Source organism: Anopheles ziemanni, chromosome 3, assembly GCF_943734765.1.
Source record: "Anopheles ziemanni chromosome 3, idAnoZiCoDA_A2_x.2, whole genome shotgun sequence".
Taxonomy (NCBI): Eukaryota; Metazoa; Arthropoda; class Insecta; order Diptera; family Culicidae; genus Anopheles; species Anopheles ziemanni.
Window position 1 is genome coordinate 49,476,108 of NC_080706.1, and position 26,790 is coordinate 49,502,897.

General features: G+C 45.1%; 1 protein-coding gene across 1 annotated transcript in view; it reads left to right on the forward strand.

Moving 5' to 3' along the window:
* LOC131284922 (furin-like protease 1, isoforms 1/1-X/2) overlaps nucleotides 1-26,790 on the forward strand; it is a 91,652-nt gene that overhangs the window by 49,008 nt on the left and 15,854 nt on the right. Inside the window, exons 2-9 of the mRNA XM_058313781.1 lie at nucleotides 18,674-18,892; nucleotides 18,968-19,096; nucleotides 21,665-22,146; nucleotides 22,275-22,480; nucleotides 22,663-22,849; nucleotides 23,012-23,185; nucleotides 23,353-23,471; nucleotides 24,443-25,990. Coding sequence (XP_058169764.1) covers nucleotides 18,674-18,892; nucleotides 18,968-19,096; nucleotides 21,665-22,146; nucleotides 22,275-22,480; nucleotides 22,663-22,849; nucleotides 23,012-23,185; nucleotides 23,353-23,471; nucleotides 24,443-25,990 — 3,064 coding nt within the window. The remainder of the gene's footprint in view (nucleotides 1-18,673; nucleotides 18,893-18,967; nucleotides 19,097-21,664; nucleotides 22,147-22,274; nucleotides 22,481-22,662; nucleotides 22,850-23,011; nucleotides 23,186-23,352; nucleotides 23,472-24,442; nucleotides 25,991-26,790) is intronic.

The following is a 26,790-nucleotide window of genomic DNA, read 5'->3' on the forward strand; positions in this document are numbered from 1 at the left end:
AAAAGTGTGGCGCTAACTCATATTCCGGTGAATGTACGCGTCCAAATTGTTCACAGTTCCGTCTGCTAACGGACAGGTGATAAAGCACCGGATACAACACTCCCTCCTTCCCTACATTGCCCGCTGTTTCCGCTGCTGCTTTCCCGCATGTTTCTTTTTCCTTTCGCCTTTGTCGCCGATTCCCATGTCGTGTCGCACAGTGCAGACTGCCACCATGCCGCACTGGCGATCGCGACAGGATCAAGCTCGTCAATAAATTTCTCCCTAATGTATGTCGTTAAAATTGATTCATGGAAACACTCGGAATGCGCGGCAGGGTGCAAGGTTTCGCATACGGTTTTGATAAACTGACTCGAAAGAGCCGCAGATAGGAGCGAGAAGACGCGTGGAATTATCTTTATCCATCTTCTCGCCTGTTTCTTATTATTTTGGTAATAACTTATCGGGTCTCTTTAGAGTTGGGTTATTCGGATTCATGTTCATTAATTTGAATGACTCTTTGCAACAATTTTAAGATGAATGATTCTTTTTTAAATTCTGAATCCTAGAGCTGCGAACAAATTAGAATATTCTTCTTAAAAACATTTTCATAAAATTGGGCACCGTTGGTGTGGAAAATAGAGAAATCTACTCCTTCCCATGTTAATTTATTTAACTCAAACTTAACTTCCCTAATGTCAACATTTATGAAGATTGCCTTTCTGTGCAGCAATTATGTGCAGGAACCGTGCAGCTCCTACGATTAAAACGTTTGCGACGGAAATCTCGGCCATATGCAGTGCGCCCTCACGGAAAGAGGGCATCTTAATTAACCCATCAAAAGCCTGTAAAACCGTACCCTTTTGGAGTGAGCAAGAGAGAGAGGCGGAAGAGTGCGCAACTCTCAAGAATAACATTCCCATACGTGCACGTACGTATTTCTTCACGTTGGCTCAAGTAAGAAAAAACAACCAGCTCAAAATAATTTCCTGCCGAACGTTGACAACTCCGCCAAGCTGTAAATGCCACGAAATGGTACAATTAAAGAAGAGAGAAAAATCTCCCAACCTCAAGGAAGCCCGGTTGCCTTCCAGCTTGAGAGCAAATCTTCACAAGTTTTTCCATTCCCAATGACACCAGGCACGGATATGGGTTACGTAACGAATGAACCACACGCTTACATGCCCTTCCCGCCCGGGTCGTGTATGTTGGTGGGTTTTGGGAATATCCGGCCAGCTGGCGAAGGACGCACCAGACCTGCTTTGGCAAGGTTTCCGGAGTTTTCCCCGCAGATTACGGGTGAGCTTCCGCGTTTTGCGTTTATGCTGCCTCCGGTTACTTCGGCACGACGCCGTTGTTTGAGTGTCGTGAGGAAAAAAGCAAAACATAAACTTATGCTTCAGTTCGCAAAAGTCAAGTCAAAGCTGTACGGTTGCCATCGGGCCTGCCTTCCCTACCTACCGCGAGTGCCCCCCACCGTGCCAACCGAGTCAAGCCAAATAAGGACGCGCTCTGCATATATTTCGTGCAAAGAAGCACACCGGGGCAAAGTCGGGGAAGACAAATGTCATAAACAGTCAAGTGAGCTCTTGAAAATTGAAAATGGAATCACTTGGCTCGGGGAGATTAAGTAAAACGGAATGTCAATTGAGCCGCGACGCACCCCCGCCCATCCAACCCTCGCCCTCATCGACCCTACCGGGCGTAATGAGCATAAGAAGGCCGAAAGGAATTGCGAATGAAGAGATGGGTGTTGTGGCTTTCGTCTACTCTTCACCAGGGCGAGACCGGAAGGCCTCCATCCGGACATGACGGTTTCGCAGAAACGCAAACGAATCAAAATAATTGTAAATTTATTAGACCAGTCTTTGGGATCCCCGGAATGTGCGCGCTTTTATTTGGTTCTTATTTTTGTACAAAGGAAATCGTTGTGTTCCGTGAGGGAAATTAATGTAATTGAATTTTCTAGGAATGTAATCCGAGGATGAAGCAGCCGGTCATCTAGACCTTGCAGCGAACTACGGTCATTACCTGGAGTGATTATATTTTTACGTTTTCAAATTTTTAGACCCCGCCAGAAGCGCATCATGTTGACACACGATTGTTTATCATTTGAAATTCTAATAAACGCACTCAAGACTCAAGAAAGATAGTGTAAAATAATGTGTCTTAAGTACCCTAATTGTTTGACGTTACAATAAACAAAATGAATGTCAACTCTTCGTCCGGGCAGCTCATAACGTTACGGTCATATATAATATTTTCACTGAAAAACCAATTTTCTTCTCGTCTTTCCCATCATAAACCGGTGGCGCCGGATCGAAATTGACGGCGATGGCAAAAGAAATGAATTCACCTGTCAAAAGCTTCCTAGTGGGACGGGATTCCGTTGCTGATCTCGTTCGCCAATTCCGTACGAGTTAACGGTGCGAGCAAGCAAAACTTTCTTGAACCAGATTTATCACCATTCCCCCTCCCTGCTTCTCCCCAGCACCGATGCAGTTCTGTGGGAAATTGTGCAACCAGCGGGCTTGCGGGAAGAAAAACGTTAAACGATTGCATATCCGCTGGTTCTTCTGGATGTTTAAAGCTACCCACACACACACACACACACATAGTGTGGCTCAGGAATGGAGCGACCGAAAGCGGGGGAAGCAGGTGCCGGACTGACGGCAAACGACGCTCCACTGAATGTATTAGCTTGGAAGAAGGATCATTATATAGGGAATTACTTTCGCCTGAGTAGTGTGCCGCCGGAGGAAGTGAGTTCACGCGGAGAGTGAGTATGCTGGTAGCTGCAAGCTGCCGACGGTCTAGTCTGGAGTCTGGTCGCCCGTTTCGCTCACGTTCCCCGTGCCACCCTAACCTTACCGTTGGCTGGTTTGGCTGCCGGAGCGGAAGCGTTCTGCGTTGATGCTAATCCACAGCACATCGTAGCAGCGGCGTTGCACGTAATCCTGCGCTGACGAAAAGGTGAAACTTTTGCACCGGGTGACTCCTGGCCGGCACCCCGAAGCTGTTCCATCATCCACCTTGTGCTACTCGTTAATGTGTCATGGAAGGTTAAGCGAACCGCCACCCGGTTGTGCTGCTTCGCTTTTGCTATAGGGGAAAGTTCTTTTTCTCGTTTGCTGGTCAAGATTTGGGCGGGTGGTGGTGGTGGGATGCGGTAGCTCGTAGCGTGAGATTACGATCCGGATTAGAATGTGGACGATGGAGAATTAATTACCCGCTTAGTGACGTCAGACTCGGGCATCATGGCTCCTGGTGTTTTCGGGTGATGACGAAGTACCCATTAAAATGCGGAACATTAAAGTCATTTTATTATAATTAAGATCAAGAGTTTTCCATTGTACTTCATCGTGGGCAGGGGAGGTGGAATAATCTCCTTTCTTAATTCGATTCCCCTCCCAAGTAGAGCTTGCATGAAGAGTGTTTGGAGCAGCTTCTAGCTACCATCCTGAACCTGTTTGAAATCTTGTTTATATTTATCAACAAATCATAATGCCAAATGAAAAACATTCCGATTCCGATCGGACTGCCCTATATAAAATTCTATTCAATTTAGTTGTAAGTTTCTTTCTCATATTCGCTTCAATTTTTTTTCGTATCGCTGGGTCGTGAAATTAGAATCACACTTAACCCCAATGGCGCACCTTAGTGTTCCACCACCACTCGGCAGCTACTAAGAAACCATCCTTGAATGCTTTTAACGACCTTGCGGAAAGCAACAGAAAGAAAAAAGGAATGTTGTAAAAATAACGGCAACCGAAGGAAAAGCACCGCATTATTGTCTCTCCGTGCAAGCGAATGGAGGAAAATGAGCCCCCCCCCCCCCCAAAACAACAGCACATCACGGGCAAGGGCATTCCCAGCTTGTTCCGTCGGGACGGTTCACTTAGGTTGCGGCTTGGCGTCGCATCCCTTAACGATAACATTATTGGATTTTATGGTGCCGGTTACGCAAACATCTGCCATGGGCAAAATAGGAACGAAATGTGTCGGGTGGGAAAAGTGGAGGAGAACCTGCGACTTGTCGCGTGCGCGCTGATTTCACTGGAAAGACACCCAGGCCGGATAAAGAGTGAAAGTGATTTCTTTCGGTTTTTTACCTGATTTCTTTCCATTTCTGTAGTTTCTTTATTTTGCTCTGTGTTAGCATCATTATTCCTCCATTTAAATCGGTGGCTTGTTTTCCTCCACTCCTGGGAAAATAATTCACTTATTCTTTTAAGTTCATACGGTATGTTCATCATTTTTTAAGTTCATACTGAAACAAAAGTTTGTTATCATCTTCTATTAACTTCATTCAGCTTAAACTAACTTAATTTTAGATTAACACATTGATTACCACGCTTTGTTCGTACTGTTTTTGGTACAATCGTTTTGTTAAGATTTGGTTAATTAATTTAGTGAACCAACGGTTTTCGGAAAACTAGGTTTCGCAAAGAACACATTTTAGTTATTTTTATAGCTTACTACTAATGAATCTCTGGCTTATAAGAGACATAAAGGTTTGATGAGCATTGCGTGCCAGTCAACATGTATTTTTTTTTTCAACTTAACTTGTCTAAAGGTTCTTAAAATCTTTTTGTCATGTTAAAAACGATTTTCAGTGGTTGTAAAACTATTAAAGCCAATTCGAAGCTTTCACCTCTTTCATCACGTCATCAAACAAGCTAATGGCGATGAAAGAATTTAAACCAAGTTGCATAAGATGGCCGCTTCTAGTGTCACTGTTTCTCTTTTCCTCCCGACCGGTCAGCAAGCAAGCACGTCACGGACCAGTGTCATTCTCTCGACAGGGCAAACTCCTTCGTTCGACGTAAAGTTTCTTGCGGAAGCTTATCAGGTGACCGATTTATAGGAAAACTTTACGTGCGAAGCTTCTTGCCGTTGCAACATCAAAAACTTGTTCTGGAAAAGTTTCTTCGATTTTAACCTGCCTCGACTGGCCTGGTTTGCAGCGTACGTTGGAGAAAGACAATTGGAAATACCAGGATGTTAATGACTTCACTTTAGTTCAAGTGTGCCCTCGCTTGCACAGGGTGAAGGGAAAATAATAAAGAAGCGCAAGAGGCTCATTAAGGTTTATTCGGTTACAGATTATCTCAAGTTCTAAATGCATCAGTTATTTTCAACCGACATTTACTCACTGTTGCCAATTACGATAAAGTTCTATTTTCTAACACTCAAACATAAAACATATCAAACTCCTATAACTTACGACTGTTTAAATAACTTGATTAAAGTAATTTATAACAGAGGAAATGTGATATCAAATTGCTAATCAAATTTTTATGTAAAGCAATTTCTCCTCTTAAGCAATGTCTACTCCAGTATTTCAAGTTAAGAGGACATTTCAGACCACTTTCCTTCCTAGAGGACGTCTGCAATTTTAATAAACCATCGTAAATATCCTTCCTTCCAAACCAGGAAATGTACCTATCAGACAAATCAACCGAACACCCCAGAACACGCCACCGGTGACAGCATGTGTGTGTGTGTGTGTTAGTGTGTGGTACAAAAGGACATAACATGCAAGCGGGTACGAACTGCTAGTTTCCGCTGCAAAGTGGCTGCTGGTAATGATGTTTGCCACCGATTCATTTTCTCTACATCGTGTGGGCGGGCAAGTTCATCTTCATGGGCCATCTTCTGGCAAGTTCTTAGACACGCCGAGCAGTCTTCTGCATTAGCAGAAGAAACCACATCCTCTCCCCCCCAGGGGGCTCGGAGTCACCCGCACACTCTCTGGCGTGTATGTTTCGTTTCGTGTGTCGTTTCAACCACTGCCCTTTTAAGTGGTATTGACACCCCGTTTCCGGCACGAGAGTGCCTGCAAAATCTGTTCAATCTGCGCATTTCCTTCCCTGCCTGCCTCACCAACTGCCCCCTCGCTTGCATGTAGCGGTGGTGCATCTTGCATCGGGGTACGGTGCTTCTTGTTTGTCAGCCGCTCGATGTCGAAAGATCTCGGTCGTATGCCGTATCTCTCCTGCCGTGAGCAGATTAAATGTTAATTTCATTAGTTGTTCCGATACAACGCAGTCAACGATTTCCCACCTCCGTTTGTGCCACAGTCGAATGGTGCCTCGATAAGGAGCGAAGGTGAGCGGCTGCAGATCGGCATGAAGGATCCATTATCATTGGCATACTTGTCGAACACACCCGTCCGGGCCGGAAGTGGAAAAACACATGCCCGTCTTACTTGCAACACGGAAGCTTTTACCGCCTGCAGCAGCACGGTGGAGGCGCCTGGTGTGCATAAGCTTTTCACGAAACACTTCACTATCTGGCACCTGGTGTGCAAATACGTATATATTTTTTCCTTACGTAACGATCGGCATTGAGTGTCAACAGTGTTGAGACCAGTGTTTGAATTAATCAATACTGCAGGTCCTCTTTGGTATTAGATTTTCTCTCCAATTTACTTCAATTTAATTAACTTTTCATCGACAACTTCCAAACGCATCCGTCTGATAGGTTGGCATAGTTTCTTATCGCTTTTAAGAACAGTTAAAATTCGCTAAATAATCTAGTTTATGCAAATTCATCTGGATTCCTTCACACTATGAAAAATAAATTCATCCAACCGCAAATCAATCAGTGCCGTGTTCCATTCCGATGCACAACCGATTACACCTATTTCCCCCTATTTACGTTTATCGCTTGCAATTTATGTGCAAGGAAAATCAATCGTTCGAAGTAATTTTCTCGTTTCGCTCGATAACCTCGATGGCGTCGTTGTTGACCTCGGCGATAAAAAAAACCCGCCAAAATCGAAGGAAAACTACCGAAGCATCACCACACCTAAACCTTCGTTCGGATCCCGTGGCCGAGAACGAAGTCAAATTATGACCCAATTTATAGGCAATAATTTTGCCGTAACATCATCCTGCTACGTGCACGGAGAGCCTAGGGCTCCTCCTGCTGCAGGCGCCATTTTACAACGCCACCCTGATGGCGGTCGTCTCGTAAATGATGGATCCGTCTCATAATTTCTCGCACTGAAGCATAATCAACGTTCGCTCCGCTGTGGCTCCAGCGCTCTCAAACGTAGTGCAGCCGCCTTGATAAAGGCATCATTTGCCTCGCTCGGTACATTTTTCACAGCCGGGCGCGAAGCCGCAAGCTCACGAAAAGTCAGAGTGCAAATAAGAATAAAGCGGAAGAAAAGTTAACAAAAACAAAAACACCATGCCAGCCAGAATATATTCCTCCCATAAATCTCGTTGGCTCTTGGACAGTCAAATTCTACCACTAGCTACTAACAGCGTGTGTGTGTGTTGGTGGTTTGTGGCGCGAAATATTTCAGCTTCCGTCCCGGTTAACGTTACAATTCCTAGCGCTAGACCCTGTTTTCATTCTTTAACTTTGAAAAGCGGTGGCTTCTGTGCTCTCGGACAAATGTTTACCGAAAGAAGCTTAGCGTGTCACAAGACAACAGGCATGGTAGTGCACGTGCCGGACATAAAAAGCAACAGACAAGCAGCTTAGAAACAAATTAATCCTTCCAAATACTTCCGAATACCCTCATAAGGAACCGAGCATCTGAAAATCTACGATTCGCACAGATGATCTTGAATCTGTGCTTGTAGAAATCAAAATCTTATTTGCTTGCAGCAACGTTTACTTCAATTTGCTCTGGCTCGTGTTACAAAATTAGGGATTATTGATAGTAACAAATTAAAATGTACATATATCAATAAAATGATATGAATATACATCCTCTGTCATGAAATGTTCATTTTATTATTTGACCAATAAAGCATAAACCGTGAGTGAAGTGAAGAGAATATTTATGTTTTTAGAAAACCTAATTCGGAAAATATTTTTTCCTCTAAGCAAATTGTTTTTATTGTCTAATTGTATCTATAATATGATATTGATTGTTTTCAAAAGACGTATCATTTCTCCCAGTCCAAAGAGTCTTTTGAATGAAAATTGAGAGATAATCTGATTTAACAATCTAAATATCGTTTAAAGCTCTCTTCGAAACCATAAAAAATAAATCTTAATATGAAAAACAATTCCACAAAACATAAGTGTATTACAGAACTCCAACTTAAAAAACATGAAAATAGACTAAAAATTCTTGCAAGCACTGGTATGGAAAATTCGGCGTATATTTGTGATTTTTTTTTAAACATACAACAAAGTAACAAATCAACCCTCCGCCGGAGTACGCTTTCTGAAAGCATTCATTTGCCCCGCGGCCGGATACTTCGAGCGATGATGAATAACGTGATGATGGGCTCGCTCGTTGCGATGTGAAAAGCGAAAATTAAATTTTCCTTCTACCAGCTCCGTTTTCACAAGTTCACCATTTTTTTCAATCTCCAGCATACATCGTTACATTGTACGGCTCGGTGTTCAGGTGAACAACCATACGGTGAGGCTGAAGCTTACCGGTGGTTCCTTTGCTTTTCCGCTCTTTTATCGGTTCATGCATGCTTGTTTTTCATCTCCTCTTCAAACTGTATGTCAAGAATCTTTCTCTGCGCGCTCCGTTCGCACTCCTCGTTTTCTTCTTTTTTGTTTTACAGCTTCACCTGTAAAACTCTGACAACGAACGGGCGTTACCATGTTCACAAAAAGAGGCAACAAAAATGAATTGCAAACTAAATGCTTGTGGCGCCGGAATTTAACTAATCTTTTTTGCGTCCTCCGTTTTTTTTCTGCACGACAGAATGCAGCCTTTGGTTACTTTCCCTCCCATGTAGCGTGGACTAATGTTTAGCTTGTTTTTTACATATTGCGTTTTTTTGTAGCTAATGGTTACCGTGCGGATGGAACAACAAGAAGGAAAAAACGTATTACCAAAACAAAATTCAATCTGAATGTAATGCACGGCTTAACACACGGCGAAGCTCTTCCCTTTTGAACTGGCAGCCTAGTGGGCGAGGGGGGAAGTGGGGCTGGTAAAATTCAATTTGTTTTAACGACGTTTTAAAGACCATGAAATAGACCATGATAGGTAGTTTAAAGGAGAAGGGATACGTGTTGGATTTTCGATCTTTTTCTTGAAAATACATGAACTGATGAAATGTGAATGTTGTAAAAGTACAACCTGTGTTAATTGAATTGTTAAATGCCTGAAATGTAAATGCTTTAGTCTTTTATGTCCTACCAGATGTAAAAATGCCAAGAAATCCTTATGTAATTACTTTATTTTTTTGGTTTCGATTATCTCTCGGGTGGTAAGATAATCTGATTCAGCCTATTTTCCAAACATTTATTGTCTACTTGAGCTGGTCGATTGATGTTCTACCTGATCCGGTCTTGATAAACAGCTCAAATGTTAGTTTGGCACCTTCGCTCAATGGTTCAAAGTTTATATCAAGTCCATCAGTTCCCGGTAGGATTAACATTCCGGCTCAGATTTAACCTACGCCTCGACGAAGATACCCCCAATGAACAGGCAGGGAATGGCCTAACGATGTATGCCATCAACGCTCCACACCGGTGAACCTTAGCCCATGGTGGAGATGAAACTTTCGAAGTTCCTTAAAATCCACTCTCCACTTTCCCGCCGGAAAGTTACTCCCATGCTGTTACTGACAATAGCTCGACATGGCAGGGGGCGCGCCGGATCCTGTTATCGATGTGGCTCATCGGTTCGGATCGGATTGAAAATCCCAACGGCATTAGGCGATGCCGGGCGGCTTAAATCCTCTCCTCCCCAAAACACCCCAACGCCTAACCACCAGTTAAGTGCAGATGGCCGATAAATGATGGACGGAAGCGCTCGAAAGCATTCCGATGCGATATCTTAACTAGATTTGGCAACAGGCGTTCGTAACACCCACATGAGTAGCCCTCTCCAGATCGTCCCAAGCCACTCTAAAAACCGGCTGCTCCGGACGTTTTGGGTAGAGCCGATTGTTTCGCATAGTGTTTCGCTTCCCATCGCTTGACCCATTTCAAGTTTCTTTCTTTATTCGATAAAGTCCACCAAACCGAATCCACCTCCATTACTAATGCCGTCCCCCCACCATGTACATTTTTCGGAAAAGCTACGTTGAGCTTCGGAGGGTGGCCTGTTTGCTGTGAAGCAAGATGTAAATTTGCGGTTTGCGGAAGAACGACACCTGAATTTGACAGCCGATTGATACCAATCAATCGGTTTTCAATTGACGTTGACGCCCGGGAGTGCACGGTACGAACTCCCAAGACAAGGCAGACAGACAGACCGACAGGCGGCGTTTTTCCAGGCTCCGGATGCCGACTTCGGGCCGAAAGTTTTATGAAGATTGATAAAACAAAAATGGCAGCATAAAACGGTGCGCCCCCTGGGAGACGACGGCCCGGAAGAGACTAAAGACAAAAAGCATAAATTATTCATAGGAATCGGTTTAGTGGATGATGAGGATTGGAAATCGTTCTCCTTGGCTGCGCACAGATGGTCGGGAATTTGCCGTCCTGCCCGGAAGCCCCGGTTCGTTCGTTCGTTCTCATGCCCGGGTGGAGTTATTGATTTTGGTTTTATCTTCACCGTGTTTCTGTTTTTTTTTTCTTCGTGCCTGAAGCAGGAATAATCTTTGACGAGTGGGGCCATTGATGATGAAGCCATATTGTTTGAAGACTGCTGGTTATTGTTTCGATTATATTTTAATACTATCGTTTTGGGAAACTTGATGGAAACTAACTCACGAGGAAATAATCGTTCATTTCGCATGGATTGGATTTGAAGATATTTATTTGAGTTTTTCCTTGACCTAAAGTTTGTAGCCACCTTATGAGATTCGGTTTTTTTTTTAAATTTACTTTGCAATAGGGAAAATTTAAATTATCCCCTTCTCTGTTCACTTCACAAAACCATTCGAGATCGTCAGATAATTTTATCGTGCGTTGTGAGTTATTGTCGTGAATCACTGCAGTTTAGGACGTGAGCTGTTTATTTCTCCATCCCATGCTCCGGAGGGGTCGGAGATTAAAATAAACCCTTTTTGCGGTAGGCTTGTGTTTTATTTGCAACAGGCCTATCAACAGCATGGAGGGCGAAAAGGATATGCTAAGAAATGGGATAATGCAACCATGCGTTTAACCCACCACCCCTGGCGTGTATGATCCTGCTTGTCGTCTGGTTTTCCGTCGCACTCAATTCCCTCGCCTTGGTTTTTCTGGTGCTGGCAACCTTCCCACTTGCGATTGTCTTAATGCGCCCTCTCGAACCAGCCAGTCTCCGACTGAAACGGCGAGGCTCCAGCATCAACCCTTAACGCCAGAAATCCTCACAATTATGCGCCTTTTTTTCCTCGCCGCAACCCGTTCCCGGGAGGGAAAACAGCGGACCTTGCTCGCTGGTGCCGGAGTGTAAATTTTCCTATCCCATCCCCCACCCCTGACCCACGTGGCAAGGAACAATACCCGGCCGGCGATGTTGCGGCAGGGAGGATTGTTTCGTCGTGAAGTTTTACGACTTACGGCACTCGGTAGCAGCATTTAATGTCTTTTCGCTGTGCGGTCCTTTAGGTGGAAAGGAAAAATCCCTTTCGGTTTCGTTACGGCGTCGAAAAACACGCCATGGGGGGAAAGGTAGCAGACGCGGCAAGGGGCATCCCATTCGTCGTCGGTGTCTGTTGCAGATGCAGTAACTTTGCGCACCGATTGCTCCGTTGTCCCCCCCCCCCCCCCCCCCCTCTGTTGTTCCCAACTCCAGGAGTCAATGACCCAAGAATTTCACTGCTTCGAAAGGGTTGTTGCGGCCTGCCCGAAACAGATACACATTAAGTGCCGGGCTTGCTTGCATATGGGGATGGGGGTAAGCATATCTGCTTCCCTCTCCGATGATGAAGTACCAAATGTTCCGTTGTTCAGCCCGCTTCCGCTTCCGTGGAAATGTTGGTTGGCTCCCTTTTGCTGCAGCGCCATTGGTAGTGGTAGAGAGTCTGAACCTTATCCCGCATAGATGACGTTATCAAAGGGAAGCACAAAAAAAAACCCATAGTCCTGCTACCCGTTCAGCGAACCAACAAGCTACTCCGGCTGCCAAGAGGCAGTCGAGGCTCCGAGACGACGCAACGTCGTCGTACAAGCGAAGCAGTTGCCAAAAATTGTTATCATGTCATTATTTTAAAATTTTTCCCAGACTCCAATTGGACCGGCATCACCACCGCCGGACCCGTTTCGGCCAGACGCCGAAAATCGCCTCTCGTTTGTTTTTCACAAGGTCTTTTCCTCTCGAGACGCTGCAGCGTCAGCAGTGGCGAGTGGCAACGCAGCAATCAACGAACCCCAGCCGGCGGCCGGTCAGGCGGTCAGCGAACTGCAAATTCTTTTCACTCCCTTTTTCCATCTGGCAGTCGAAAGAGAAAAACGGATTGAGTAGAAAAGCTACAGCCGTCGGGACAAATGGATTCAGTTAAAAAAACCCACATTTATATTGCACGTCCTGAAGAGAAAAAGATTTTCCGAATGAGCAGCAGCAAAAAATTCGCTTCAACCATTTTACCCATTTTTTTTTACCCCCCAACGTTTTCGCCACAAGAAGAAGACCCAGTGCGTTGTTGAAAAGCAAATGGTGTGGACAACCAAACTATTGCACACTTCGCTTTTTTTATATTGTATAATTTCACCACCCGACTCTATCTTTTCCGCTGCACGAGAGAAAAATTATAACGATGCCAGCAAATTTGCTGTTCCATTTCATCAACACTTTCTGAACCGTTTTCCACCAGGACCCTCTCCCCTCCAGGATGCTTCCATTCCGTAGCTACCCATCAAAATTAAGTTGCTCACGAATTGGATGACCCTTCACTTCCTCCCCCCCCCCCCCCCCCCCCCCACAGCCATGGTCATGATTTGTGAGGCACGGCAGTCCATTTAATTTTCTTTGAAACATTTTTATTGCAATCCTTCTCTGCCCCCGTGTTCATTACTTTATGCTTCTCTCCCTACAGCCTTTGGAATGTGTTTTTCTCCTATCTAGAGTAATCTAGAGTAAAAGAATGTTCATCCTATCTGGAGTAACCTAGTTACGACTGCCTTTGGATGGATGGATCCCGGATCTAGCTTTGTATGTTTAATTTATGGGCAAAGGGAAATATTTTTCCACCACGCGAAACGCTAACATTCCTCCCGGCAAGTGCTCGATCGATCGACACGCGACTGTTGCGGAAAACTGCGGAAGGAAAAAAACCGAAAACCCGGGCTTAAGGTTGAAGGTGGTTCGTTCGATAATGGGTCTTGTCATGGTGATGTTTATGGTGTGCTAAGAATTCTGCTTTCCCTTCATAGTAACCTTCAAAGGCCCGCCGCGTCATAGAAAAAACAAACGAGAAACTTCATTAGGATTGTCATTTTGGGGGACTAAATTCCTTTTGGCCAGTACTATTCAGACGACAGCCTTTCAAATTCGGGTTCGAACAGTTCCGAAAAGGATCCTGGTGGGTTTTTTGGGATGGTAACGGCGGCACTATCTAGCAGCGGGTATTAATTGAGCTGCAGTCACCATCCATCCGCTTGCTTGCGAGCGCAACTTTGGCCAACATCATAATGGTTAATTAATTGGAAAAGTTTGACCTTCGGGAAGAAAAACGGTGAATTTTTTCCCACCCCTTTGGTGATCCTTTTTTAATATTTCATCAGGGTGAATCCACCGTCATAAAAAGGAAAAGCTGCTGATGAAATATAAGTCCCACAAAAAATTCCTGGAATGAACGGAGTCACGATGGTAATAATGATCCTTGACAGCGGAATTAATGAATGTCGTTAATATTCTTCTTCGGTGCGAATAATAGGGACAGTAAGTTGGCAAATTTTTGACACATTTCCGTTTTATTATTAGGGGTTGTGTTGGGCCTAAAATAGAAGACGTATAGAAAATGTATCATTATTATTATAGTATACTTTTCTTAAGGTAAACGTTACTATAACGTGGCTTCGTAATATTTAGTATTTATTTTAGGTATAGGTCTCATCTTGTCAACAATAATCACTGCGTTTAACAATAAATCGATCTTTAACAATACTTAAGATTATAAGCTCTACAAAATCAGGTAGCATACACCATCAACAAGATAGCATAAATTAAATGGTGCAATTTTCGGATAGCCTCTTCAGCCGTGCTCTTTTTAAAAGCTGTAAAGAAGCCCTTGGATTAAAAACTGTCATGACGCATTAACAGCGGCGTTGTTCCTGTGATGAGTTGAGCTACATCAAACTTCACTTTGTTATAGCAACCGTATATAAAAGCTCGGGAAAAACGCAAATGTGTTGTTAAGTGCATCTTGTTTAAAGAGAGTTCTTTGTCTTGTGCTCCATTACTGGGCAAGAAAATGGTACGAAAAGGGCAGTGGGAAAGCCCCTGTTGCCGGCGGAGAACATCAAACTACTCGTTGGCAGATTTTGCTTGGAAAGTACCAGCGAAGGTTGAAGCGTGATGTTGCATTAATTAGTGATGGCCTTGTAAGAAAAAAATATAACCCCCAGCAACACAAGATCCACTCGCACAAGTCATGGTGTAATGTAAATTACCGTCTCGCTAAGACTATGATCAATGCTTGCATTTATGGTAGAATTCTGTTTTATTATGTGTTTATTGTGGTGTTTTATGTTTAAGTAGAGAGTTGAAAGTGGCAACAGCCCTGTTTTATTTGAAAGCCGAAATGAAATGGAAATATTTCTCTTTCACTTGTAAGATCTTTTGCGAACATGATCCTCTTAAAATACGCTTCATTCATATCCTTCAATCATTATCATCCTCTTATCATGGCTTTGCAAACATATTACAACGCTAAAATATTCTTCCATAAACAAACCAAGCGGTGGTGCAAATTGACAGGGCTAAATACGCAAACAATTTAGGCACCGAATGCTTCCGAATCAGAAAACCGCACAGCAACAACCATCCCACATTGCTTCTTTCATCCTTCATGACTAACGTTTTCATTGAAACTACTCGTACGGCTGCAAAGCAGAGCAGAGAAACAGGAACAATTTGCGAAAGCACCCGGATGTGGTGTGCAAATGGTGGTACACCACATACTACCAGAGTCAATATTGAATAACCGCTTACCTTTTTGGCTCCCGATGTTGGACGAGCAGCTGCTGCTTTGGTGGCTGGCAACGGGGGAAGGAACGCACGTATAATCAATCATCTTCCTACAAACACACGCTCCGGGCGAAGGGGGGCTGCACACAACGTTCGTGCACTACCGATGCAGTTAATTCGTGTACATTATCCACAATGGCACCGTCGATGCTGTGTCGCCCCGTATAGACGTTCCTTTGGTCGTATTTCTTTTCTGCTTAGCCATGATAAGGATGCCGGCAACACAATTGCTGCAGATGTGTCACCTTTTGGAAACCAAACCCGACCCGCACAGCGACCCCAACCTCTCTCCCGGGGTCGGTCGATCATTAGTCATGTTGAAACTGACGCAGAGACAGGCGAAAATGGCAGCAAAAAACCACCACCAAAAAACCGAAGCACACATACATTCACCTAGCACCGAGTGTGAACCACCATGCGTCTCCATCCGGCGGGAAGTTCTCTACTTGAGCTGTTGGAAAAAAGGAAAAATATTCTCCCCAATGCATAAAACTTTCTCAAGTTACGATCTGCATAAAAACGTCGCCGTCTTAATGCCTCCGAGAGCAATCAAATGTAGCGACGATATAAAAGGGCGTTGAAGATGATGATGACAATGATGATGATTATCTTCGAAGAGAAGACAACAAACACGACCTAACTTGATCTTTGTCATGTCGTGCATCCGCCTCCGACATTGCACTGGCAATGTGCATCCTTGTAGTAAGTGGAGAGCCGTAGGTATCACATCCTTCCGAAATGGCGAGCAAAATTACTTCCATGCTCAACACTTCTGTCAGCTCTTCCGAAACAGAGGGTTCTTTTAGCAAGAAAGTATTCACTGAGACTTCCTCCCACCGCCGAGCTGGGACTTGAAACTCCTAAAAGAGCACAATAGCAGTGTTGCTAAATGGCTGATGGAAAACCACAAAGAGAAGTCTCCTAGCAACGTAAGGGTAATGGTGTGCATGTGTGCTCACTTTAGGAGGCTGGCTTTTATTTGTTTCAAGACTGAGTGTACTTTTTTAAGTTGAAGTAATTAATTTTCCTTTCTACCCGGACCACATGCTAACTGCCGGCGTTGGTTTTATGCTTCCCTTAAGCATCAATCATCCGTTGTGCTGCCTAATTTTTGTCCGGGGTGAGTTATTTAACATCAGTTCTACCCGAATGCCGGGTAGTGGCTGTGGTTTCTGAACCAACGGAACATAAAATCCCATGCTCGTCTGTATCCTTGATTTTGTGTTTTGTAATTGAATGAGTTCATGTCGTTAGATTGTAGTGTTGGAAAAACATTGATTTCAATTGCAGTTGTCTCTGGTCAGAGAATCAAGAACATTATTGATAGTGTTTATTTTACCATTTTTTTCAGTCTCTTTCCCTCGAAAGTCAGACATTTTACACTTTACAACAGCTGTGAACGTATGAAATGAAGATGAATGAACATGTATCGTTGTTTCAATCTGTTGTTGTTTACCATACCTCGCAACATTCCCGGGAGCCCTAAGCTCTAAGGTCTTTATAAATGACACAACCACGAGAGTGTGATATTTTCTACATGCTTTGAAGTATTAAACCTTTCAACTGCAGCTCACATCGACAGACGGGCAACGTTTTTCATCAGTCTTGGAATGGGATCAACAAGGCAAAATGAAGGTAGAAACGAACCATCTTTCACTTGATAGCAAAAGTTGGAAAAGTTCAGGTACGCACATTCCAAAGGAATGCATTGCTGTATGAGAAAAATGAATTTTCCTAGATTACTCTGTCCAAGATAAGAGTTTTTCTTCGATCTTGAAAATGAAATCATCAATAAAATACCAGTAGGAACGTACACATTAATTTGTTGAATCTTATATCGTAATCGATGAGGTGTGAAAATCCTGTTCAACTTTAATCATCGTTCATGTTTCAACTCATAGTTTGGCTACGATAACATATTTCGCCCCTGTGAATTCACTTTCCCTTTTATTCAAACTTTATTACCCTGTGAAGGGCTTACTCGATGACAAAGTGCTTTATTGTTCAAGACGACTACGCTTACAGTACAACCCGTGTTAGCTCAAACGTGCCTCCGAGATGACTTCGGTTGAAAGGGGTCCAAACATCTAATTTGTTCTTGTGTTGTACACGTTAACTGCCCTTATCCCTACCGAGACCGTCCGAACGGTTAGAGCTTCATTACGGGTAACACACCAGCAAAACTTGCATAAACACATCCACACCCACCGCCTTCTAATACGCATTTGTTGTTTGCTGGCCGACTAAAGGGTTCAAATGGGTGTGATGTGAAAATTCCGAGAAATTCACCAATCGAGTGCTGGAGAGCTTTTTATTTCCGGCAAAAGTGGTGCTGCGTCAGGGTTACAGCGAATAACTCCGGGACTGTATGGGAAACCGGTAGTAATATCCTCCCCAACACCTTGCTACCAACGACTCTCACCCGGACGGACGACAAACTTTCTCCATACACCACGAAACATGGGGATCAAAAAAGCTCCCCTACGGCGAGGAAGTGGAGCATTTCCGGGGAGGAAACAAATTCTAGAAACATTGCTTTTAAATTAAATTCATTAGCAGCACACGGCACAAAGTGTGGGGATGAATGAAAGGTGCGGTAGGGAAATGTAATGAAGAATGTGCAACGGTGCTGCATGATTTTCACACCGAAGAATTTAGTCCTCGAAAGTACTGAAAATTATTTTGCAAAAAAAAAGGTTTTTACATTTGTTTTCTATGTGGCTTTCTCATCGCAATTTTGTTTGAAGTTGTATGGAGCTGCTGAGATTCTTTTAGTGTGTGTCATTTAGTGTACATAGAATGCTAACTCCTATGAAACTTGCGTGTCCAACCTGCGTTTATTCATGTTTATATTTGAACACATGTATCGGTGATTAAATATGTTTTTCTGCTGATATTGGGGTTGGGAGGAATTTTTCAATTATAAAAATTAATTTGAAAACTCCAAACTCATATGACTGTTTTTCTTTCAAACTTCACCTACCGTAGCGTACCGAAATAAGGCATTAAAAAATACTCCCAGTCCCAGATGTTTTTATTTATTTTTTAAAACTCTCCGGGTCGTATTATGACAAGTGAACCGTATCGGTGCGTTTATTTAAACTTGCCGAGCAACAAAAGCAACAAAAAAGGAGTACTTTACTTCTTAATCTGCCCGGTTGGGAAATGTCTAGGAAGTGGAAAATGTGGACAATGTACAACAAACATTAAAAGTAAACCTTTTCGGAATCAACGCCGGACCGCACCGATGGGACTAGATGGAACTGCTTTTTGCTTTTCGGTGTACGTAGCACAATTAAACAGAAAAGCAGTGTTGGCGTTTTTCTCATGTTCTGGGTAAAAGTTACTTCGACCCTCTGCTAATTTCCGTCCACTGTTATTTTTCTTGTGTTTGGAATTACTTAGTCTTGAGGAAATTTGAAAAGTTTCTAAATGGGATGTTATCTTTATCATTCTAAACTCTGTAATGGGACTTTTTCTTTTATATTTCGTACTCGAACCGCATGCGGGAGGTTTTTCTGATTAGTAATGGTATGCGGTATTTGGTCTAAATTTTATACATCTTTTATAGTTCAGTATTTGTATGCGGTCATACTTCAATGTTCTCATTTCGTTTTACTCTATTTTCTTTTCCAGATTTTCCACGATCACTATCACTTCGAGCACAGCCGTCTGCACAAGCGGTCGCTGAGTCCTTCAAATCCGCACCAGCAACGGCTGGAGGCGGACAGTCGGGTACGATGGGCCAAGCAGCAGCGCGCGAAATCGCGACAGAAGCGCGACTTTCGCCCGCTGGAAAAGTATCAGGTGCCCATTCAGCTGAACGATCCCAAATGGCCCGACATGTGGTATCTGGTAAGTGCACCACTACAGCTCCCCACTACTATGAACAGTTTATTTATGTGTGTATTTGCTCGTTCCGCCTTGCAGAATCGTGGCCCCGGGCTCGACATGAACGTGATTCCGGCGTGGAGAGAGGGCGTCACGGGGACGGGCGTAGTCGTGACGATTCTCGACGATGGCCTCGAATCGGACCATCCCGATCTGGAGCACAACTACGTAAGTTATGGTTAACTAAAAATCTGAAATCTTAATGTGTACGATTCTTGAACGGTAACGAATATCTATTTGCTCGCGGGTATTTAAAACCAGTATCACGTAATAGTGAAGTTGCTTTTGACATCCTCGCAGTGCAAAATGTTGTAAAGAGTAGTCCTATATTTGTATTTGTTGTTTTTCTAACGGAACTCCTCGCTAAAACAGAACTGACAAATATTTGATGAGCGATAAATTTTTGCAGTAAATTAAAAAACAACATATTTCTCATGTTTGCGTTACAATGTTTGGATAAATCTTACAGCAAGGGAAAGATTCTTGTCATAAAAAAATTAAAAAAGGAGTAGAAAAAGTGACGATGTCGAATCAAGAGAGCACAATCAGTCGGCCATCGTAATTTTATGTTACGCCTAAGCAAGTTTATAGAAGTTTGTTTAACCGGTGAAAGTGTCGGAAAGATTAGTTCACAGGGTTTTTATATGGATAGAGCAAACGAGGCATCGTTAAGCTTCGTTGCCGAGTCGATAAATGCCGATGCTGATGAGGAATTGTTAAACCTCATCTGCAAATTATCGAATTGAAGACCGGGTTGTTTTGCCTTTTTATAAATGCAGATTACCATTTAAACATACCAAAACAAACCAGTCTTCAGTCTGACAATTTTATTTGTTATACCCCGACTCGCATAGTGAAAGAAGAAGAAGAAGACAATTTTATTATGACGTTAAAAATACTTTTTTACGATACGATACGAAACGATACTTGTTTAGCAATGCTTACCTAAAAACTGAGATGGTTAGAAAAATATACTGATGCTTTAAAGTAGTATCATAAAAATAAACAATCAGGTTGCAGCAATAAACACATATTCAATAACCGCAGATTGAAGAATTAATTTGTTTTTTTACCTACACTAGATCAGGATTTTGAACTATATTTGCAGGCTTTATCGTAGCTCTTATAAAGGGCTTTAACTTCGCTAATGTGACACAATTGTTCCGTAATAATTCTCGGTAGGGCATCATCGAGAAGCGAAAGGTAGCAGCCGCCTGCATATGAATGCAATTACACATCTACGCTGATGCTCCCAAACGGTGCAGTTGGAGCATCATCCTCGTACCAGAATCACCGCTAGAATCATCGCCCAACTCTAATCAAACAGGACACAAGAGGATTAAAATGGGGGAGCTCAAAAAATCCCACCTGTCATGGCTGCCGAGCAATGTTGCACCACTTCCGGTCCGATTGTTCACCACGTAGGAGGTGCTAGTCACTTTTTTCCCCTCTCGACCAAGGTTTTTTTTTTGTATGTACTCATTTGTGCGGTCTCTGAACTGAAAGGCCTTTTTTCCCAGCGGATTTCAGCTGCGATGAGTTTGAATGCGAGTTTTGGTGACGCTGCCGCTCTGTGTGTGTGTGTGTGTGTAAATGGCATGACAGCCCAAAGCGCACCCATCCGGTCGTTCGCGCCGTAGCCTCAACGAACGATGTAACATGTCGTGTGCAGAATTTTTAATTGCACACTCTTCCCCGTGGCCAGGACCGGGAAAACCGGGTGTTGTTACCTGGGCGCCAAGCGTGAGCACGCCCGGAGCAAAAGAGCCACTGTTTGATCAGCACTTGGGGGATGCAATATGGATTTGTGTGTGTGTGTGTATGTGAGATGGGGATCTATGTAGGGAGGCCGTCCTGGGGATGTTTCCGTGCCTATGAATATTTATACTACTCTTCAGCGGTGTAGGCTCGTTTGACAGAGCGGTTGGTTGGCTGGCAGATTATCCGGTTTTACTGTAACTAAAGTTTTGGAAGTTCTTCCCACATGTTACATACCTTCTACCGTACGGGGAAACCATGTCCGGATTAGTTAAAAACCTTTCTGGTAAGGTTTAAATGTAGCACTCTACCCGATTCAAAAATGGTTTCCGGGCGCATTTTTGCTGGTTACACAAATCTAGTCTAAAAGATCCTTTCAACTTTTCAATGCAATTAAGTAGATACGTTGTGACCCTACCGTGAAACCCCGTTCTGTCCTCGCCCAAGGTTGGAACGGTAAAACCCCCAAAACTGCTTCGAGGCGCGGTGTAGTTTGTTGTGAATATTTCAGCGCCAAGGAATGGTATGCATGAATAAAAATAAGCTCTCATCGATCAAACGTGTCGAATGGAAAAGAACGTTTCAAAAGTATCTCGCACGTGAATAGTTTGAAAGGGTAACAAAAGCACTCTGGAAGGCTCGAAATGATATTCTTTTGCATGCACAGTCGTATGATCGATTCAGAAGAGGTTGTCGTTAACATCCGAACCATCAATGTTGGGTAAATGCAACGCAAATATGTTGAGCTACAACAAGGCGCTGTTGTGACCTCCTGTAAATCTTTCATGAAAGCTAAGAACTAATAATTGTTTATTGTACCGTGAAAAAATATAGCCAGGACTCTTGCTCTAAATAGCACAGACACATATTATGAAATAAAAACCAGACAAGTTATTAATCACGGTTCAGAGGAATTTCCTTAGTTCGAACGATCATTTAATCCTTCGGATGACTAACGATTTTGTATCTACTTAACAGGACCCGAAAGCGTCGTACGACGTAAACAGCTCCGACAACGACCCGATGCCGCACTACGACCTCACCGATTCCAATCGCCACGGGACCCGATGCGCCGGAGAGGTCGCGGCCACGGCCAACAACTCCAAGTGCGCCGTCGGCATCGCGTACGGGGCGCGGGTCGGCGGAGTACGGATGCTGGACGGTGACGTGACGGACATTGTGGAGGCGCGCTCGCTCGGTCACAACTCGCAGCACATCGACATCTACAGTGCGTCCTGGGGCCCGGACGATGACGGCAAAACGGTGGACGGGCCGGGCGAGCTGGCGACGCGTGCCTTCATCGAGGGTGTGCGCAACGGGCGCGGCGGCAAGGGCTCGATATTCATCTGGGCGTCGGGCAACGGGGGCCGGGAGCACGACAACTGTAACTGTGATGGCTACACCAACTCCATCTGGACGCTTTCGATATCGTCCGCTTCGCAGGAGGGCCGAGTGCCTTGGTAAGCAATGCGGTTCTAACGTTCCAGCTCTCTTTTCAGCTTTCGAGAATGGCGAGCTGGAATGGTGGAGCTTAACTTTGCGTCTCTACATTTGGTTGACCTTTCACCCTGTTTTTTCTGCATTTTAGGTTTTCGGAGATGTGCAGCTCCACGCTGGCCACGACGTACAGCAGTGGCAATACGAACGAAAAGCAGGTAATCACGACGGATCTCCATCACACCTGCACCTCGTCCCACACGGGAACCTCGGCTTCGGCCCCGCTGGCGGCCGGTATTGCGGCCCTTGTCCTGGAAGCCAACCGTAATCTAACCTGGCGTGATCTACAGCATATCGGTAAGTCAGTACCGTCGGAATCGGTATCTTTCAGGACCGTCAGGTGGTTACCATTAGGACCGTTGCACAACGAAACGCTGTTCTATTCTGTGTTCCCAACGCCCTTCGTTTACGAATTCCGATTTCTTTTTTCATGCGTTTCTATTTTTTTCCCGCCTGGATCTCATCCTTCCCGAACACAGTCGTCCGGACGGCGAAGCCCGGAAACCTGAACGACCCCAACTGGTCCGTAAACGGCGTCGGTCGCAAGGTGTCACATTCGTTCGGCTACGGCCTAATGGATGCCGCGGCCATGGTCCGATTGGCTCGCACCTGGAAGACCGTCCCGGAGCAGCAGCTCTGCGAAATCAATGGCCGTCATCTGGACAAGTAAGTCACCGGAACATGGACTTTCCCGGTGCCGTATGCACTCGCACCCGTGTTGTTTAAACGCGCTGTTAGCGTTGTTTGGTTTGCCCTGTTCTTTTCTCTTCACATTTGCGCACGCCCACATAAGCTTACTTATTTTTCAATCTGTTTTTCGTTTTGCAGACAAATACCGCCTCGCACCAAAGTCACGCTGCAGCTCAACGTGGAGCACTGTATGGGCGTGAACTATCTCGAGCACGTACAGGCCAAAATCACCCTCACCTCGCAGCGCCGGGGGGACATCAAAATATTCCTAACCTCGCCATCCGGGACGCGAGTCACTCTGCTGACGCCGAGGTAAATGTTTGGCACGGTCCGGGAATGGAGGAAAAAAAATGCAAAAACTTTCGCCATTCCCGCGCCATAGCCGTAGCATTTTTGCACCGTTTGTGTGTTGACTTTCATGTTCGGTTTGCTTTTTTTTTCCTTTTCCGGGGTACGACCACGCACGCGAACGACGTTAGATCCCACGATTTGTCACGCTCCGGGTTCAATCAGTGGCCGTTCATGTCGGTGCACACTTGGGGCGAGGCACCCCACGGTACCTGGCAGCTGGAGATTCATAATGAAGGCCGTTTGTTAGGTAAGTTTCCGTCGGCACACATACCTCAACGACACTAGCGAAAACCCAGGTCCGTAACGGTGCTTCCGGTGAGCGTCGTTCTAAATGCGTGGCTCAGCGCAACGTAGGTCCACCAGAAAAAAAGGCAAAAAAAAAACAGTAACTCTCTGTTCCTGGACATTCGAATGTGTTTCTTCCCGGGAACGTAACCGGGAACCCAGTGTGTGCGCCGGTCCTCACTCTATCCGTTTAGTCATGACACAGTATCCGCTTCGTTTGGGTATAATGTGTGCATAAATTCGGCCTAATTGTTCCACGAGTTGATTTAGACCGTTCAGGTGCACCCATTTCCTTCCGAAAAGGGATCCATTTCTGCCGTGTTGTGGTTTGTTGTCCACGGAAGTCTTCCGTTCGACGGTCAACGATTTATGCAACATGCGCAATTGAAATCATAACTCATCTGACAGTGGTCTTCCCATGCCGTTCTGTTGCTCTGCAATTAACAAGTTAATCTTATGGTGACATTTTGAGTGTAGAGAAATTGTAGACATTAAAGCGAATCCGGTGCGCACCTAATTAGGTCAAGAAAATCGAAATGCTGCCGTGACTGGAATGCGTCCACCGGGTACAGCTATAATGACCCATTGATTGCGTTGGCCTATTAATCATATCATGCCTTATGAATTGGTCCGCACGGAAATTGCTTTGTTCCCTCGTGTCTCGCACGCTCTTCGCAGCGTTTTGGATGCGTTTGGTGTCCGAAACCCGAGTCGTCGAGTAAGTGCACATGACGGGAGAGTAAATTGCTGCATATCCCTTTTGTTTGATGCTGTCTGTTAATAAGCATTGGGTCGATTTTAATTAAAACTAACATGGTACCGTGTGTCCCCGTGTGTCGATGCTGGTATTGCCTCGGTTTGCGTACTCCTCAATCATTCTATCGAATCAATTTATCTGCACGCTGCTTCCGGTTCGGAATTGGAACACCCCAGGGTACTCGGTGATACGGGGCTGGTCGCTGCTGCTGTACGGTACGAGCATCCCGCCCGACCCGAACGATCCGCCAAACGTACCGAAAACGTTCTCGACGCCGCCACCGCCCCTACCACCGATCCTGCCGGCTACCGGCTTCAACGGCTACACGGTCAGTGGAGGATCAAAGAATTACTACTCCCCCGCATCTTCTTCGTCGTCGTCATCGTCGGCGGCGGGGGCCTCTTCCACTGGCGTCGCCTCCGTTCCGTCGCCGTCTTCCTCATCGTCGTCGGGTACGAAACCGAACCGCAAACAGCAACAACAGCTCCAGTATCAGACCCAATACCACCAGACCGGCTCGTCGGTTTCGGTGCAGTACGGCATGACGCCGGCCTACACCAGTGGCACGGGCGGCAACGGCGGGCAGCGAGGGAAGAGCAAAACCAACAAAAATAAACCGAACAAGAACTCATCGAAAACCACAACCGCAAGGCCTACCTCGCTCAACAGCCCACCGCAGACCACGGTGAACCTGTATCTCAGCAACTACGGTAGCGGAAGCTCCAGTTCCGGTGGTGGTGGGGGTGGTCGAAAAAATCCCTCCTCTAAACAGAAACCACCGCCACCGCTGCAAACTATTAATTACGGTAAAGGAGACAAGTACCACGCGGCCACATCGAACATCCAGGACAAGCAGATTGCAATAAAGGCACCCAAGCAGGTCAAGCAAAACGGTTTCCAATCGCCTCCGAAGTCCACCTCGGCGTCCTCCTCCTCGTCGTCCACCTCACTGATGACCGGTGGTCGGAAAACCGCATCCCCCGGCACAACGGTCACCGTCGGGGGTCTCGGTACATCAACAACGCTGTCATCTTCCTCGATCGTATCGACATTATCGTCATCTTCCTCATCATCGTCGTCATCATCGTCATCCAGTATAGGTTCCGGGGGAGCATCCACGGTTTCGCTCGCCGGCTACGGCGGTACCACAGTGACCGCAAGCCCCACCTATCACGACCGCTACCCGGCCGCATCCTCCATCAACGCACGCATACCGAAGGTCTTTCAGCAGTACGACAAAATACAGCAGTTCTACCCGGAACTGCAGCCCTACTCGTCCATCCGGGACGAGCACGATCATCACCTGCTGCTCGCTGGAGGTCCCCAACTTCCACCCGGTGCCACCAACAACCAAGCGTCGCCACCTTTGCCGCCACCCGTCGTGAAGCTTCCCACCGGTTCCGGTTCTGCCGGAACCACCTTCCAAACCCAATCCGCCAGTAGCGGTAGTAGCAAAACGACTGCAACGGCCGCCAAACTGCCCGGCCCACCCGGAATGACGGCCGGTGGCAGTAGCACCCTCCTATCGGCCGCGCCTTCGCTCGGCAAACCGTCGCGTGCAAATGCCAAAATTTTCTTCCCAGACTCCGACATCATCGACGCGATACCGCGCAAGATCTCGTCCAGCCTGCAGCCGATGCCACCGTCGTACGTGTCCTCGCCGTACTACAGCCGCACGCAGAGCTCCTTCATTTCGTCTTCCAACGATCAGAAGCACGGAAAGGGTACACAAACCAAGCCAAAAACATAGAACTCCTCATTTCCACCCGTTTGCTCGGGCATTTTCTTTCGTTTTGCTTCGTAGAAGTTGATTTATTTCTCTTCCGTAAACCTTTGGTTGGTTTATTTGTACTTGCAGTGTCCTTTTCTATAGTGTTTTAGTGGCAAACATTGCGCATGTAGGATGGCTGTGTTTTTCTCCTTCCTTTTGTTGGCAGCGTTATGTTCAAATTTCCTCGTATTGTTATACAATTTTCTTTGCTAACTTTACATTTCACTTTGCGGTTTCTTGATTCCTGGGTTGAATATTCCTGTTGGTAGTAAAAATGTTTCACAATTTTGTTCTTGCCCAAAACTTTTTCCCTTCGAAGTCTGTTCATAGGATGAGTTCTCATTCGGGTTCTATTATTTATTGCTTTGAGCACATTTTAACTTGATCCTTCTACTTTCTTCCGATGCTTTACAATTTTTCACCAGAGCCGGGGTTTATGAATTTATTTTTCAATCAACAATTTACTTGCATTATGAACTTTTAGCATGTAAACCATTTATACTGTCATGTTAATATATTTTACTTTCTTATAAACCAGTAGGGAAGGTGTTGAAGAACATCATAATTTTAAATGATCGTAAATCACAATACAAGTATAGCCGGAAGCACGCCCCACCTCACCTCCCACCTCCCCCCAGGTGCGCGCCGATGAATAATAAATTCCAATTTTCCTTCCCACCGTCGAATGGCTTTTACGTACGGTGCTGACAGTTTCCTAAATAGGGTGAAGAGGTGTAAAAACTCCTTCATCAC